Below are 17,569 nucleotides of genomic sequence, written 5' to 3'. Positions count from 1 at the left end.
ATTTCAATAAATTTTAAAACATTAAATGCCGTTACCTTGGGTGTTTTAGTGATACAAAACAATTATCACTAAAAGAACAACAAATAAATCCTTATTATTGTCACTTATCATTTTCACAATATACTAACACAAAATGTGGTGATAAAACTTTTAAGTCCATATCACCGACCTCTGCTTCAGGTTCCTCCCATTCGATTTTGTGAAGAAGAAAAAAAATGTGGGAAATTACAGGGGGGGAAAAAAGCAGAAAACTTGCATCTGCACTTTTCAGTATTTATTTTAAAATAAGAAATGAAACGAAAATGTTTCATTCAGACTTGTCACATAAAATCCAACAAATCCATCAGACTTTGTGGCTGCACCATGACAAACAAATGACGCTTTCTCATCGCTTCGCTTCATTCATAGAAGAAACTTAGACACAAATCAGACCTTAATGAAATTGTTCAGTTTGTCTGTGAGCTGCTGTTATGCTGCAGTAAGCGATCGCTGTGTTGCTGTGTTTTACGTTTGTGTGGGTGTGTGCGAGTGTGTATTTTGTTGCAAAGTCGTTTTTTTGTTTTGTTTTTTGTTCTTGGACAATCTGACTTCATACGGCGCCAAACGTTCCTCTGTTAAGGCTGCCAGCCGGAGAGCTGCCTAAACGCACCCAGCAAAGTCTTTACAACTCGCCGATGTACTAATTGATACATTATTGCGTCAAGTCCTTTGACAGCAAACTTCGATCTGCACTCTTCATGACACCAAACTCCCACGACGCAACGAGAGACACACACACACACAAAACACAAGGAGTCCTAGGAAAGAGAACAGGGCTGTGGGGAGAAGTTCATCTTCTCCAGCAGATGATGAAGGATGAGAAGGATAAAAAAAAAAGATAACCACTGTCTATATATAGACACATCAGAGATAGACTAGAGGGAGATTGATTTTCCTCTTCTTTTTTTTTTTTTTGTCTCTCATCTGTTCAGATGGTAAGATCTAAGACGAAACTCGCCTCATGGTGTCATGATTTTCTTTGTTTTTTTCTTTTTTCGGGGGGAAATATGGAAATTTATGCAAATGGCCGGTCTAGTGTGAAGGGAAGCAGCGGCAGAGTTCTGCTGAAACCTGTGTTTAGATCCAGCTCCATATGATGAAAAGAGAGCAGAGCGATGAGGAGGAGAAGGAGAAGGAGGAGGAAGAGGAGGAGGATGTAGGAATAAAGGCATTGGGTCAGTGAGAACGGCTGGTTTGCGTGCGGGGGCAGTGTGTTTCTGTGCCTGTCAGTCTTTGTGTGCGGCTAACACACACACACACACACACACGCACGCACACACGCACACACACACACAGTTTGCATTTGTGTTGTTGCAGAGAAGAGGAGCATCATCTGCGAAGCATCTGTACTATCGCTGGGAAAAAATGGCTCGTTGGAGCATTACTCATCTAAACCTTGTTTAATGGAGCAATTTCATTTTCTCTGCATTCACTCCAAATTCCTGTTTTTTTTTTGTTTTTTTTAATATTTTCCTCCCCCTACTGTAAAAGTTGACTGACATCTTGAGTTAAATGTTAGCATGTCTGTTTGTTTTCTAGGAAACTTGCAAAACCCCAGAAAGGACTGGGAAACCAAACAGTTAATCTCTGCAGATGCCTAAAATCTGCTTTTTACCTCAGTTCTCCTGAGTTCACACTTTTTACTTCAATCACAGCTGCAGGTCATTTGAGGTACATCTCTGCAAGTCTTACACGTCTACATAATATTTGAGCCTCTTTTCTTCTTCAAGCTCAGTCTGAGTGAACAGGGAGTGTCCGTGAACGTCAGTTTTAACATCTTGTCACAGATTTCTCAATTGGATTACGTCTAGACCAGAGGTCTGTACGCTCCACCATCCAAAGAGACTATTTTTACCTTCTCTCCTGCTAAATACATTTTGCCTGGAGCCACAAAGTCTACACAACCCTTTTGAATAAAGCAAGCTTATTAAGTTTTTAAAATTTCCATTACTAGAGCTGAACAATATTCTCAAAACTGATATAGCTACATTATTTCAGGAGAAAATCATGAAAACGATGCGATGGAATTGACATCGCATCGTTTTCATGATGTTAATGTCTTTGTAGTAATCAGGGGTGAAGAGGTATTTATGTAAAAAAATAGCAGGGAAGAGAGAAAAGAGGGAAGTAGGTCAGTCACGCTAGCTTGACTTTGACAACTACAACATGTAGATGTGCTGCAGAATTCGACGTGTTTTGTTTCAGTACAAAAAATTAAAAATTGGCCAACACACCAACTCTAACAGATCATCAGTACAGCAGGTGCTTAAATTAGCTAATCAACCACTGGTGTGGTAGCTATTAGCTAATAGTAGCGGTAGCTAATGTGCCACAGTGATCACTTCTTTATAATCACAACATAAAAACCATGCCTGAAAACATAATAATGTAACAGACTGCATGGTCTGTTCGATGTGTGGGAAATGTTCACGTTTTTCGGTGTTGGATCCTGATGCATCAGTGGCGTTGTCGCCAGTTGCTGTGGTAGAGAGTCTGTGAGTAACGTAGCAGACCCAGAGCGAGAATGTGAGTGGATGTTCTTCTGCGTTACTTTCCCCTTTGCTAAATTAATATCACCTACGTCTCCAGGTTTCATTTAGTTAATGGAGTTGTTCTACTGCGACAGCGCAGCTACGGATGGGAGGTAAAAGAATCGTCTTTTTGCCCAACATGAAAAACATGCAACATGTCTGTAGAAATCGCTTGTCAGTAAAAATAACTCGTTTCTTTGCTCAACTTTATTCCGCCCTGTACATCCCCCAAACAGACAGACAGACAGAGAACTCCGAAGAAGAGCACAAAACAATAACATATGCTCCTTGCATAACAGTGCCCCTAGTGGGTGGACATGTAATACAAACAAAACAAAGGAGTAACATTGGCCATGTGTAATTCCATTTAGTTTGCATTATTCAATGTTACTTGAAATACATGTATATGCATATATTTTTTCTCCTGTTAGGTTAGTGCTCTTGGGGACCCCCTGGTGGTGTGGAGGCCTTTAACCATGCCTTGGGCCGGCTATGGTTTTGTGTGCGTTTGTTTGTTTGTAATACCTTGTGGAGACCTTTTTTCTGACATACTACGTTGTAGGGACCTACTGCTCCTGAAACGCTGTTTTTGGGTCAGGGGTTACATTTAGGACTAAGGTGTGAATTGAGTTTTGGCTAGGGTTAGGTATGTAATGGTTAGGGTTAGGTATAGGGTAAGGTTTAGGCTGTAGAAATGAATGGAAGTCAATGTAAAGTCCCCACCAAGACCGCCATACAAACTTATGTGTGTATGCACGCATGTGTGTTGGGAACTCTCACCTCTGCCATCAGCCAGACAGCGGTTGTAGCCCACAGGGCTGATGTACTCGAACACGAACACAGCCACTGCTGACACCAGCAGCAGCATCACGAACATCATCACCCACACATCTGCACTAAAGGGTTCTGAAAGGGTGCAGAGGATGAGGACAATGAATGAAGAAGACGAGGAATTGATAAAAGAAGGAAGCATGGTTGGAAAGAGATGCAGCAGAAAGAATATTTCAGAAAGGAGTCGTAAGGAGGCGGGAGGTGGTGAAGAAAGGAGGAACATCAGGAGGGAGGAAGAGTTTCCCTTGAGCAAGGGCAGCAGAGAGAAAGAGAAAATGAAGCGCGAGAGAGAGAGAGAGATGCAAATGTAGGATGTCATATTGAAAAGAGGAAGGGAGCGTCAGAGAAATTGAGTAGGAGTGGGAAACATAAGAGGGCAAAGAGAAAGAGAGAGAAAGAGAAAATATAAGCAGTTAGCAGAATTATGCAGCTTAGAACACCTTGTCAGGGAAAGTTTACTAAAACTTATTTTAATGCATTTCCACCTGCTAAATCACTTTTAATTCCTTCAGTTTAGGAAGGAGGAGAAGTAAACAAAAACACTTGGATCTCACTAAAACAGCTGCTAAACTCACTCAAGAGAACAACGTCTAATTAAAAGAGCCTTTTTGTTCTGAATGAACCAAAGAGCGGTCCGAAGACTTCATCAAAGATAATGGAACCAAACCAGCCGGATGGGCCACTCAAACCAAACATGGAGACGCAGCATTCAGTTTCTACACACCACAAATCTGGAACAAACATCCAGAAAACTGCAAAGCACCTGAAACACTGAGCTCCTTTAAATCAGGGCTAAAGGCTCAGCTGTGTAGCACGGCCCTTGAATCACAATAAATGAAACGCTGACCAGCATATTTGATGTGTATTGATTATTTTGATGATGGCGGTTGACAAAATGCAATTTTTGCTGGTGGTTTTGTGATTTTCTGACTTTTTTTTTTTACATTTTTTTAAGGAAAGCACTTTGAACTGCCTTGTTGCTGAAATGTCCAATACAAATAAACTTCACTGATTGATTGATCGATTGCTTAATTGAGAGTAGCTGTGATCTAGTTATGCCTGAATGCCGAATTTGGTAAGTTCATAGACTGTAAAGGGGGTAACATGGATATAAGCTATAGTAAGTGCTAACTATTTGATAATGTAGAGAAGCAATGATGTGCTGTGTACTCATCAGTTACCACACCTCACTAAGTGATTGAATACTTTTTTTTTTGATAATTTCCAGGAAGCCAGGTATGATGGTCAAATGAATCTCATCTAACTTGAACAAAACATCTAAAATTGCTGCCCAACAAGTACAAAGTTGGGAAGCAATTGCTGTTGCCTTCTTGGATAAAAAAAGTTGCTTTTATATTTGTTTTTGCACATCGGTAACAACCTTTCCATATCCTGCATCTAATTTGAGCATCAGTTGCACATCCTGGTTGTTGATGCCCAGTGCGGCGCATGTTTCTGATGTGTCCATCCACCAATCGAGCCTTTTCAAACGGTACAATTACTTGTGCAGCATGTCACCGAGCTCTGCATACGCCTGGTAATGAACCACTTATTTGATTCAGGTGGGCTGAACCAGGAAAACATGAAACATTCAGGACACCGGCCCTCAAGGACCGACACTGGACACCTCTGCTCTACATTTACGCAATGACTGGAGGAGTTTTATTCATCTTTTAAAGATGGCGGCTGATCATTGCTACTCACCTAGAAATGCGGAAGGTGAAACGGTGCCGTTACTGCGGGAAACCATGACGCTAATTCCGGTTTCGATGAAGGGAACAGAAAAATCGATGACCTCTGACCTCTCCTCGTTGATGGTTAGGGATCCGACAGCCATGTGGGCATTTTTTAACACAACCTGGGCAAGAGAAAGAAAACGGCATCCATTGCTTAAGCACACATTGGAAATGAATCCACTACTAGAGCAGTATTAAGTCAAGAAACGCAGTAAATGAAAGAAAAATCACTTCAGCTGGGAATCTTAAGAGTTCCTGACGGGAAGTGATCTGAACGTGTTAGACTGGCCTAGTCCAAGTCTCAACCTGTGTCTGATCAACAATCTGTTCTAACCTCAAAATCTGGAGCTTGTTGCCAGATATAAATTGTCAAAATACCAATGGAGAAATGAACAAACCTGGTCAGTAACTAAAAGGGGCTTTAACTGCTGGAATACCAGTAAGATTTTCCAATCGATTATTGACAAATGGTATAAGAAATTTTTTGTTATGCCATGAAGACAAAAAAATGAAATGAAACTTGACTTTTGCCCCTTTTTTCCCTTTGCGGGTCTCGTTATACAATGACTCGTGTGAGGATGTTCAGCCTCATGGCTTTACGGTGGGACGAAGCGATTACGTCTTTGAAAGCAGATGGCCGGCATCTTTAAGGCCCAAGCACAGCAGGACTTCACAAACACAATCTCTTGCCATTAACACACATTTGAAGGGTCCCTCTGAACAGATTGGGGAACTTCAACCTATGGTAGTTCTTTCAGTGAACCAAACTGATACATTTTCATCACCATTGATGTGCAGCCCTTTACAATAGGGACATGTCTGTCGTTTTCTTTATGTGTGACACTTTACATCGATTCTGATGAGTTTGTTTCCGCAATGCCGGCTTGATTCTTCAAAGTTCATGTGAGTAGGACATCGCCGACTTGTTTGCATTGCCTCATAAATCATCAGAGATTTCTCTTCTCTTTGCTACTTTATGATGAAACCGTCTTGTAAACGTGATTACAGATAGTTTTCTTTTTCCCAACATGAACTTGCATTCGGCCAATAGGTGATGAAATTACTGTTGAAATGAAGACGATAGAAAGAGGGCGTAATGGCACACTTCAGCAAAAACAGGAACAAAAGTTAATACATGGAAAGTGCGGCCTAAAACTGGAGACACTGGAGACAAAGATGCAGTATGGCGTGTAGCGACAGGAGGCAAAACTACTTTCCTCGCAGAGCTCTAGAGTGGACACTTGTGATTGCTCACCAGGCCACAGAAAGAGGGAGAAAGCCAGAAGGAGAGAGGAAGAAAGTGGGTTACCACAGTGGGTCATGGCTGCTGGAAATAGCCGGTTCAGTGCCTCTCACTACCTGCCTAACTCCCTTCAGTTCTCCTGCACAGGTGGTATATTTAGACCCAAATTTCATAGCCTTAAAGCATTGGGGTAAAGTGGGACGAGATTGTCTCCCTGAGTTAATAAGGTGTGCGTGTGTGTATGTGTGTGAGTTTGAGACTGTGTGAGTCAAAGCTCTACTGTGCTCTTCAACACTCTGCACTTCCGTGTGAGTCATAAAGGGAAAAAGAGAAAGAGACGTGAGAGAAGCTTTGTTAATCTACCTGTGAAGTGGACCTTTTCAGGCAGGGGAAATGCGACACGTCTGCCTCGCAGATTATCTGCCGTTCCGTTGTTTGTGTGCATTTGTAAGTTTTTCAGTCAGATTTATTCAGAGTATGCAAGTATGGATCTAAATGTGCATCGGAGCCGGCGTGTGTGCGCCTGAGTGCGCGAACATCTCCCTGGGGAGGCGAACGAGTGGAATCAGCAGTGTGCTCACTTCCCCTCTCGCCATTCGCTTTCTCCATCTCCCTCCTACGACTTGTTCTCTCCGTGTTATGAAAGTGACCCATGTGGGTGTTATTGAGAATGATTGAGCGAGGATCTGTGTGCGTTTGTGTGCCTCGGTTTGTGTGCGCGCGTATTGACCAGTGTCTTCTGCGACTCTCTCAGCGAGGCGAAATTCAAAGTGTATTGTCTTTAATATTGCAGGTTTGGAGCACGAGTCGGTGCGGCTCATGAACACAGATTCTTGCTGCCACAACAAAGCCAGGAAACGGCGTGGGGCCTCTCAAAGCATTTGATGATTTCCTCTTTTTAAAATTTGTTTTTCATCTTTTGAAGTCTGACGAGTGGTAAAAGTGGTAAATTGCGAGCTCTGCTCAGCATCTCTGTGTCAGTCAGTCTATAAATCAGCCCATTGACAGTTTGACACAGACTCTTGTTTTGCCAACGTTGAAAGAGTAGGTAGACAGAAATATGTTGTCAACACCATAAAACGTGTTTATTAATAACAAATCTGAAAGTCTTTACCCAGTGATTCAGGGATTCGTAGAAAGCATGTCATGAAGGAATTTATTGTCCAATTTTCCTAAACTGTGAAGTATCAAAACAAGACAATAAGGATCAAGTATATAATAATAATATTCCACAAATGTGGCAATGCTCTGGCTGGATATCACTCCACTTTTCTTGGCAGTTCATATAAAAAGGACCATTTCAGAATCATGATCTAAAGCAGCTTTATTTGTTATAAAACCGGTTTTGTTTTTCAACAATCAGACCCAAATTGTCTAAAGCTTTGGCTCAGTCCACCTTTATTTTACCATAATCGCTGCAGCTGCAGACTTAACTGGTAGCTGCAGGTTCTGGGTTGTTTCGGTCCATTTTAGTTGCAAGGCTAGTATATAATTGCTTTAGATTTATACACAGATGTTCTACATGTGTACTGATTTAAAAGAACACTGCATCTGTGTGACGTGTTTGTCTGAAAAATTAGGTATATATCGTAACATGTCTTTAGTTTTATATATATGTAGCTAGCTGCATCTATAGCTACACAGCTAGCTAGATAGTTATCTACATAGATAGCTACACAGCGAGCTCCCTAGCCATTGGCAATCTATAGAGCTAGAGAGCTAGCTATCGAGCTAGCTACATAGAAATCTAGCTAGATAACTACATAGCTAGCTTACTAGCTAGATAGCTATATAACTAATTAACTAGTAGATAACTACATAGCTAGATTATTGAAATGGTAACTAGCCAGCTACACTAATAGGTAGATAAACAGATAATAGAGAGAAATTTCTCTTGAGTCTTACTCTCCTCTTTCTTTAATCTTTTATAAATGTTTTCGTCTGTGGGCGTGTATGTGTCTGTGAGTTAGAGAGGTTCTTGAACGCAGCTCTTTGTCTTCCGTAATGACTGCTCCTCTGTGTGACAGGACACATTACAGTGCTTTTAGCCTGGCTGACAGAGTTTATTTCAGGTGACCACATTTACAGCTCCGTACCCACTAAAGATGCTGGCAGGGTGACAATAATGGCTCTACGTGAGACATTAAATTGGTCGGTTTTAATGTAAATTGAATGAAAATAGTTCTGGTGGGGTTGGGGTAGACGCATGATGTCCGTGACTTCTGAAGGTCTTTCGCGTCAACGTTCAGACGTTGAGCCACTCAGCATGTTTCCAACAGATGACCTTTAGGGTACAATCGATTGGCTTACCGCTTCCCTCATTAACAAAACGCCATGATCAGTCAACAGAAACACAGCTGGCACCTACAGACTTAAGTGTGAAAACTGACAGTAACCTTGTCATGGGTCCAATGGCCATTAGAAATGTTGTCAACACCAAAGCGATTGGTTTTGGCAGACTGAAAGCAAGATGACGTAATACGCATAAGAGGTAGTTTGGCAAGGGCCAAGGTTTTTGATCCAAAAACCCCAAAATCTGAATGTAACTAAAAATATAGCTATAACATTTTAAATAAGGGATAGACTCTGTTCAGGTAGTTAATGAAGTATTTTATTTTCCTTGAGGACTTTCATTTAGCCCTCCTTAATTCCTCAAGAGTAAGGGAAGTTAATCCGGTACTGTCAAGTAGTGGAGACTGAAACATTCTTAAAGACAGAAAGGTCACCTTAACACTTGCCAGCAGAATTAAAGTGCAATTCTTCTATATGTTCTCCGCCTGACAAGTGACATTTGAAGACATTTTTTCAAATACTTGGCAGAAATAAACTTTGGACTGGACTGAAAAATGATTCACATACTGGGCATAGAGTTTTGGGATTAGGTCAATGACAGATCCAAATATACAAAAATGTATTTAGTCTTGACAGAAACCCAACCAAATACAGAGCAATTGCTTAAACATAAATTTGAAGAAGAGTCACAAAATCGCTTTAAATCAAGGGCACTAATGGAAAACAGCTGAAGTTTGGACTCAAATGACGACTACATTTCCTGCCCTCTGCATCATTTGTTGTTTTCACAATTATTTACTGACTAAAACTGACTTCAGGTCTCTGTGTACCGAAGGCTGTTTGGTAATGGAGCATTTTCCGTGCTGACCTCAAACACTTCATAGCTCTCTCCCCCCCCGTCTTCACTTGACATGGAGCCAAATACAGCACAGCAGCGCACACTCTGATTGCTCAGGTTCTCACAACACCATAAACCTCAGTAATGTCATTAACAGTGTCACAAACAGTGAATCAGGTGCAATCTTCATTGGCAAGTTTCGCACGACAAATGATAAATGACACGGCAGTACAATTTTCAGGGATACGACAGACTTGGATTTGTTGACCTGCGAAATCTGTCGGATCTGCGCTGTTTAAACACTGGAAGTGGAAAGCCAGAGCAACAACAAGCAGAGTAAACAGAAATAAGCGACAGGGAGGGGGGTTATAAAACGTACAGACGTTTCCCCTCACCTCTCCCACCATGCCGTTCCAGGTCCCGTTGATCTTTTTGCCATGCTTCCCGTTCGTGACCAGGTACAGGTCGTACGTAAACTTGACCGACTTGGCGATCTTCTTCAGGATGTCGATGCAGAAGCCCTTACAGCAACGCTTGATGTAGATCCCCGTCTCCTTGGTCTGATTGCTGCATAAACAGAGAGATAAACAGTGTTTAATCCAAAATGTGCATCTGTCTGAATTGGCTATTTCACTCGTGAATGCTGTTTAGAGTTTCTGGCTTTGCCATTCTCACACTGTTGAAGTGTGAAATTATTCTACCTCCGGTGCTGTAAAGCAACCGCGAGAAACCTCCATAATTGACTCGGCTGCCAGTTTTTGTTTTTCTTTTTTGTTGTGGATGTCGATTTTGCTACGGTCAGTTTCAGCTACTGTGACAGATGGGCTGGGGACGAAGAACAAAAAACCAAAACGCAACAACCTCTGGCAACATGTGTGAAGATAAATACGTCGCGCTTTGTTAATCTCGACTCTGTTAAACATGATTTGGTGTGTCTTGGATCACAGACTCACAGCGCTTTGATCTGTTTTCTGCAGGGGACGGTATTCCTCATGCAGGTCCCACTCAGCGGGTCCACGTCTTCCACAATGACAAACGGAGCCTCTTCCAGCGTCACGATGGACAGGTGGTCGTCTTCCCTGGTTGCCGCGCCTCCATACAGCTCGTAGCGAGGCCACACGTGGTACTTCATGGACAAGGAGCCGTTCTCCCATTTACCCACCTGCAGAGACGTGCAGAAAACAAACTCAACAGATGTCCTTCAAGACATCTGTTTTTCTCACAGATTGCCATCCAAAGGCATTCAGTATTATGTATATAGTTCTATTTTGTAGCACATTTAACCATCTTACCTTCAGTTTTTATAAAATTGCTACATACATCAAAGGTAGTTTAAAAAAATGTTGACTTTGCAATTTAGCACTTTGAAATTGGGCCTCTGTCTCTTTAAGAAGCTCCTGCTTTATCAGGAACATTCCTCTATTAACCCTTCAACAAAGTTTTTTTTTACCCCTGTTTCACTGAGACGTAGCTCGTTTGATCACCTCAGTAGACTCCCAGATGAGCTCTGTCAAAAAGGCAGTGTTTGCCTACACCGCTCTTTTTCTGCGCCCAGTATGGCTGCCGCGGGTGATTAAAGGATTTCCTCATCATCCATGAACAATTTGTCACTTTTTAGGGAATTTTTTGGTGGTTAATGACAGCACTGGAGTTTGCTTATTGTTGTTAAAGTAAAAGAGATGAAAACAAATGCAAAAAAACGCTTTTAAAACATTTAATTTTGTAGAAAACCCTCACATCATTTTCAGTTCTGCTTTTATGTTGGCCTATAACGACTGTGGTTCTGAAATGCGGCATGACTACCTTTATATGAAACTGTAAGTAAAACACAGATGAAACATTTATTATTTTGTTATTGTTGTTTTATAGTTTTAAGTGTTCCCCCTCCGGCTCTGCCCTGGACGATTGTCCTTATAAGCATTGAACGCCTCACCTGGCAGGAATCAAAGTTAAAAATGAAATCAGATCGCATTTCACACTACAGTAGCTTCAGTCTATAAAAAAATAACGACTGCTCTGCAGCTACAAATAGTTTGGAGGCATATCATCAAAGAGGAATATGGAGTATGCATGCCTTATAGCAAAAACATCTTCACCCAGTTGGGATTTTAAAGCCTCATGTTGAGCGTCCTGCATTTTATTGCAGGTGGGCCATCTGCCCGTGTAATACACAGGTTAGATCAGGTGAAAAGAATCTGAAGAATGGCATCTCATCCTCACTGAAAGTTGGCAAAACGAGATGAAAAAAAGTTTTCTTAACCCGGCAGCTTAGACCAACAATGTGGTGCGTCTGGTTGCCTTGCGGTGCCGGGTCACATTCTCCCGTTGAATAATTGACATGATTGACCAAACGGGAACAATAGACCGTATCTGATTCAAGCGGGCGAAGTGAAGAGGCCAAATCAATGAAAAGGAGACAAAGATGGCGGGTTAAGCCGGGGAAATGATAACCGGATCACCACAACGGTGACGAGTGGAACAAAAAAAAGAAGAAAACGAAGATAATGAAAAGTTAGAAAAGAAAAAAGAGGAAATCAAAGACAATGAAGTAAACATGTCCACAGGCATTCAAGTTGAAAATGCAATTCTGAAAATTATTGTGCCGAAGCGCAGGTGCATGTCAAAAATTAGAATATCATCAAAAAGTTAATTCAATTCAGTCAGTCGATTAAAGAAGTGAAACTCGTATTTTGTAAAGATTCATTACACACACATTAACTTATATAATAACCCACAAAGGAAGGATTTTAATACAAAAATGTCTGAGTGCTGAGTGCAACATATCTAGTATAAGTTGCTTTAACAGTGACCTTCAGGTAATCAGCCTTATTTAGTTTGGTGTCTCTCATCTTGGTCCTGACAGTGCCTGATGGATTCTGTGTGAGGTTCTGGTCTGATCATTAAAGCAGGCGTTGGTGTCTTTGTGAGTACAGGCAGATGCCAAGTCCTGCTGGAAAATTTATTCAGCATCTCCATTAAGCCTGTCAGCAGAGAGAAGCGTGAGTCCTTTGGATTACGGACCAAATGAACCGCAGCAAAGCAACACCGGCAGATGACAAGACTTCTGAGATCGTCACTGGGTGAGTTTACACTGATCATGAAATTATCCAAATCGAAAGTACGAAAAGAAATTTGATTGACGGAAACAAGCCAATTTGGAAGAAAAAACAAAACAAAACTTGGGTTTCACGCTAAAAAGTTGTTGCGCTAGACTGAGGTGATTATTTAGTGACGTCAAAAAAGATTTTGTAAAAATTTTATAAAGCTGAAATAAAAACAATTTTTCACACCACGAGTCACACGGTTAACAGTTGGATGTTACTACTGGTGAAAACGACAAAGAAGATGACAGGAAGCAGTAGGAGGACGATAATTTGTTTGTGTTTTTTTCGGACAAGGTGCAGCTGAGCTCTCAGAGCATCGCACGGTTCATAAAAAGTTCATAAAACTCTTCTGCAAAATCACTGACTACAATTTCCCCAAATTGCACATGCAGCTGCTCCAAATTAGTAGGAGCTTGTTGCTCCAACAGCCGATGTTTCCTCTGACTGGCTGATAGATCATTATCCCTGGCGCCACAACTGAGTTATGAATGAATGTCATGTAACTGTTTACATCTGTCGCTGCCATGACTTTTAATTACTTATCATGTGAACAGGCTTATTTACATGGGACTACAAGTGTGAAATTGTGTTATTTAGACAAAAATGCAGAAAAGGATTTTAATGGAAACAGCTATGCACTGTGGAAACTTCAGACTGGACGTCAAGCAACTTTTTCCAAAGCACTTTTTACTTCCTCTCAACCCAGTTCTTACATTTTGATCTGAAAACTATAACGAAGCAACTTTCAAATGACAAATTCATCGAGATGCTCCTGTCGTTGAGTGATTGTGCTTGCATCCAAACATGCTGCGTAAATGCGTTGTTTAAATATGGAGAGGAGAAGAGAGGAGCAGGAGAGGGAGGGGCAGGACTGGGACTGGTAGTAGAGAATGAGAACAAGGTTAACCAGAAGGACGAGCCGGATGCAGAGGACAGGGCAGAATTTAGATCACGAAAACAAAACAAAAAACAGGAAGATTTCAAGCAAACAAGCTGTAAAAACAGATATTTCTGCTGAATAAAAAGGGGAATCTGAAGTAAATGAGGGTGGTTAGAGAGTTTACTTGGAACTCGTTCAAATGCAAAATGCTGGATCTTGAGTAGAAGGGTGTCCAGCTGTATGTCTGGAGGGCCCTCCAGACCCTGGAGCTCTACTCCACTCAACAAGCATCACCAATTAGTCAATTTCCCCACAATGCCACTCTGGAAAAAAAAAAAAAAAAAAGCAACCTACCTGGACATGCCAGTCCCCTTTCATGAAGGGGATTGAAGTAGAAACGGATCAGACAATTCGCCACAGCTTAATCCCAAGAGCAGGGAACTGTGGTCAAGTGTGTAAAGTCCAGTTTGCAGACTCATTAAACATGGAAATGTGTTCAAACACATCGCTCTCTCCTGGGGGGGAGGATACAACACAAACTTGGCAACGCAGCCTGGAAAGGATGAGGCCGAGGCTGTGTGTCCCTGGAGCACAACGCAGCTCCTTTTTTTTTTTTTTTTTTTTTCCTGTCTGGACCGAAACGTGTGAGAAACGAGAGGGAGGGACGGGAAGCGGACGTTACCGCACCACTTTGAAGAGGGGGGGCGGAGGGAAGAAGGAGCCGGAGGTCGTCGGAGACGGGGGTTGGGGGTGGGCGGGGGGGAGAGCCGAGAAAATTTGGAAATCAAGTTGGGAATTAAACATGAGCGATAAAGCAGGGAGGTTGAGGTGGAGGAGAAGAGGGAGACCAGGGGGGAACGACTCACCTTGTTCTCTGATCAGAGGACAGAATATAGATTAGAGAGGCAGAAGACGGAGAGATGTACGGAGAATAGAAAGCAGTGGGGGGGAGAGAGAGGTGAGGGAGTCAGACGGCGCGGGATCATCTCCAACACAGATGCGTGCTGACTCGGCAGGTGGCGGCCGGCGACAGGTTCATTTTGGGCGGCTTGAATTATCGATGCCATATGTACACCGCTGGCTTCTCTGCTCCGCCGTACTCCGTCGCTTTTTATTCTGTTTATATCATATCATAAAACGGATTTTTAAAGCCGGGATTTGTTCAAAACAAGCTGAATCAGCACATAAAGTCTACCTGAAGTGTTTTTTTTTTTCCTTATAGTATCCCACTTTTTCGGTTCAAAGGCCTCCATGCTTATGAACAATAGATGCTCTGTTTAGTCCGCTTCCTCCTGTATCTATAGCTGCCGCTGTGCTAAGGAGGGGGAAGGGGGGTGTCTATAATAGCTCGAGAGGCGGGCGGCGCACTCCGGACGGACTACCAGTCAATCACAGGGTCGACTTGAAAAGACAGGCAATTATCGGCAGGCACATCCACACCTACGGGAATTCTGAAGTCGGCAATTAAGCCTAACCTGCAAGTCTTTGTGCTGCGGGAGGGAAAATGGAGTCTGCAGAGATAACCCACGCACACTCGGGGAAATTATGCACGCTTCACACAGAAGTACCACACAGCGAGCCTGCAGGTTCTAACCCCGAGGACGCGGAACATATGTTGTGGAGCCGAGTCTCAGAGTCTCTACGAATGGACTGAAGTTCAGCAGATAGGAATGTTGTTGTTTTTTTATGCTCATGAAAAGCTTTCAAGTCGACACTCCAGACTTTTTCCAAGTGTTTGTGAACTGCATCCAAAAAAGGGAGCTTCACTGTAACACATAGTGGAATTTGATCAGATACAGATACAGCTGCTATATCTGCGTAGTTTATGTCCAGGTTTACAGTTTCACATTTTACTCTTTCATGTTTTGCCCTTAGAAAGGTGTTCTGAAAATGATTCGAATCACTTTGAAAAACAATTATCTAATATGCAGTGTCATGTTAGTACTATTGTTACAATTATAATTGGTATCTTATGTGATACACCAGCTCAATTCCAAAGTGCTAAGAAAATGCCAGATGTTGTGACATTTAAAAGAACAAAAACAAAATGTTAAATGTGTGTTAATTTACACATTGAAGAGTCGACATCCATCCATCCATCCATCCATCCATCCATCATCCATCCATCCATCCATCCATCCATCCATCCATCCATCCATCCATCCATCCATCCATCCATCCATCCATCCATCCATCCATCCATCCATCCATCCATCCATCCATCCATCCATCCATCCATCCATCCATCCATCCATCCATCCATCCATGGCAGTCATTGGAACCAATTGTCTATTATGTATAACCATTTATTTCATGGTACATTTAATCAATAAATTAGTGATAAATTTATTTTTGACCCGTCTGACTCCGTCTCGCTCCCCACCAGCTTAAACTTAGTACTGAAAAGTATTTAATTTTCAATGAAGATCCTCAAGTGGATTTAGGTTTAGACTTTGACTTCATTTGAAGTGTTTATCACTCTAACCAGTGCTGAAGAAAAGCTTACCCACAGCATGACGCCACAACCACCATGTGTTACCATGGGATTGCTCTATGGTAAACTTTTTAATGTTTTCTCTCTCCAGTTGGTTTATTCCTCACACTCATCCACAAAGCTCATATGTCTGTCGTGAATTACAAATCCACAGCACACATTTCTGACATGTATTTGAAAAACAATTCAATAAAAAGGTATTGACCAGAATATGGTCAGAATCAGTATCAATACTTGAAAATTTATGATTTTCATAACACTTTATTCCCCTTGAAATGATAAACTGGTTAAAAAAAAAAAAAAAAAGACTGTCAGTCACGATGGGTAGAACTGCAGCAAGAGATGGTTCTGAAAATAAATCTCCAACATACTCTTTAGATTTTTCTTTGTAAAAACCGATAATGTTGCATCATTTTCTTTACACTTTATGATCGTAAATTACCTTGTGTTGCTTTACCACATCAAATCAAAAAAAAAAACAACAACAACAAAAACCTAAATGGGTCTTGTTCTTGTAACATGACAAATGTCAGAAAAAAATAAAATAAAGTCACCTAAAAGTAACGTGAACGACTGGACTTTGCAGGCTGTGGCAACCTGATTCTGCTTCTTCAAAAAAGTGACACTATTTTATAGTAAAATAAAGTTACAGTTAAACTAGACATGCTGGCGCCTGAAACAGCAGCATTAAACAGTTGAATATTTACTTTTACATCCGCAGTCTCTGCACATCCGAAGTCAGAGGCTTCTGCTGAATTGAGTGGCTCAAAGGCACCTTCGCCGAGTTGATGATATCTAATCAGAGCAGCGCTTCAGACGCCTAACGTCGTTTAAATGCTTAAACGGTAAAAATCCGACAATAGGTCCACAGGGAGACGGATACCGAGACCTCCCCCCCGATCCGCCTGTTGGGTAAGCCAACAATTAGCTTCGAGTGTAGCTTAAAATAAAAAATAAAAAAAATGGATGGATGGAACAGGTACAGCTCTTCCTCCAGATATTTGAAAATGACAAACAGACAACCAGTCGCTGCCACGTCTTGCTCCGACTTACCCGGTCCCACTGTCTCTCTTTGTTGAGCAGAATAATGACAAGCTTGGGGTGCATCTGGTACCCATCTTCGCTGAACGACAGATTGCGCCCCTCAAATGTCACATTCATCAGGTACCTGCAGAGAGAAACAAGGCGGAGAGGGACAGAGCGTCACTTGCTGAAAAACATTGTTGTCAGCGCCAATTTACATATGTCCTACATTTACAATAGATGTCTAAGTATATCATGTTGAATGGTGTGGTTGCTTTTAAACAGTGAAGAGTCTTTTTTTTTTGACATCTTATAGGTCTTTGCTCAAAAACGTCATTTAGACAATGTCAAACAATTTTCTTCTCATTTTTATTTCTCTTTCAATTCCATACTTCTACAAAATTAACATGTATATTCCAGGTTCATGGCCACTGCTCTGAATAATCTATAAGAACTGGTCCAATCTGATAGGCAATGGCTTCACACAATTTATATGACTCTTAAAAGTTACCAATCATCTTCTCAACGTTGCAAAACCCTCGACTCCTCACCGCCCTC

At 41.7% G+C, this 17,569-nt stretch overlaps 1 protein-coding gene across 2 annotated transcripts in view; it reads right to left on the bottom strand.

Annotated features, from left to right (window-relative positions):
• LOC129363377 (glutamate receptor ionotropic, NMDA 2B-like) overlaps positions 1–17,569 on the bottom strand; it is a 159,217-nt gene that overhangs the window by 24,469 nt on the left and 117,179 nt on the right. For both annotated transcript variants that reach the window (XM_055035460.1, XM_055035459.1), the window contains exons 8-12: positions 17,042–17,156; positions 10,464–10,672; positions 9,906–10,077; positions 5,106–5,259; positions 3,351–3,476 (exon numbers count right to left, since the gene is read on the bottom strand). In XM_055035460.1, the coding sequence (XP_054891435.1) occupies positions 3,351–3,476; positions 5,106–5,259; positions 9,906–10,077; positions 10,464–10,672; positions 17,042–17,156 (776 nt within the window). The remainder of the gene's footprint in view (positions 1–3,350; positions 3,477–5,105; positions 5,260–9,905; positions 10,078–10,463; positions 10,673–17,041; positions 17,157–17,569) is intronic.

This window comes from Poeciliopsis prolifica, unplaced genomic scaffold (genome assembly GCF_027474105.1).
Source record: "Poeciliopsis prolifica strain line A6 unplaced genomic scaffold, Auburn_PproV2 SCAFFOLD010, whole genome shotgun sequence".
NCBI classification, from domain to species: Eukaryota; Metazoa; Chordata; class Actinopteri; order Cyprinodontiformes; family Poeciliidae; genus Poeciliopsis; species Poeciliopsis prolifica.
Note: the sequence above shows the minus strand (reverse complement) of the source record. Positions and strands in the feature narration are given on the sequence as shown.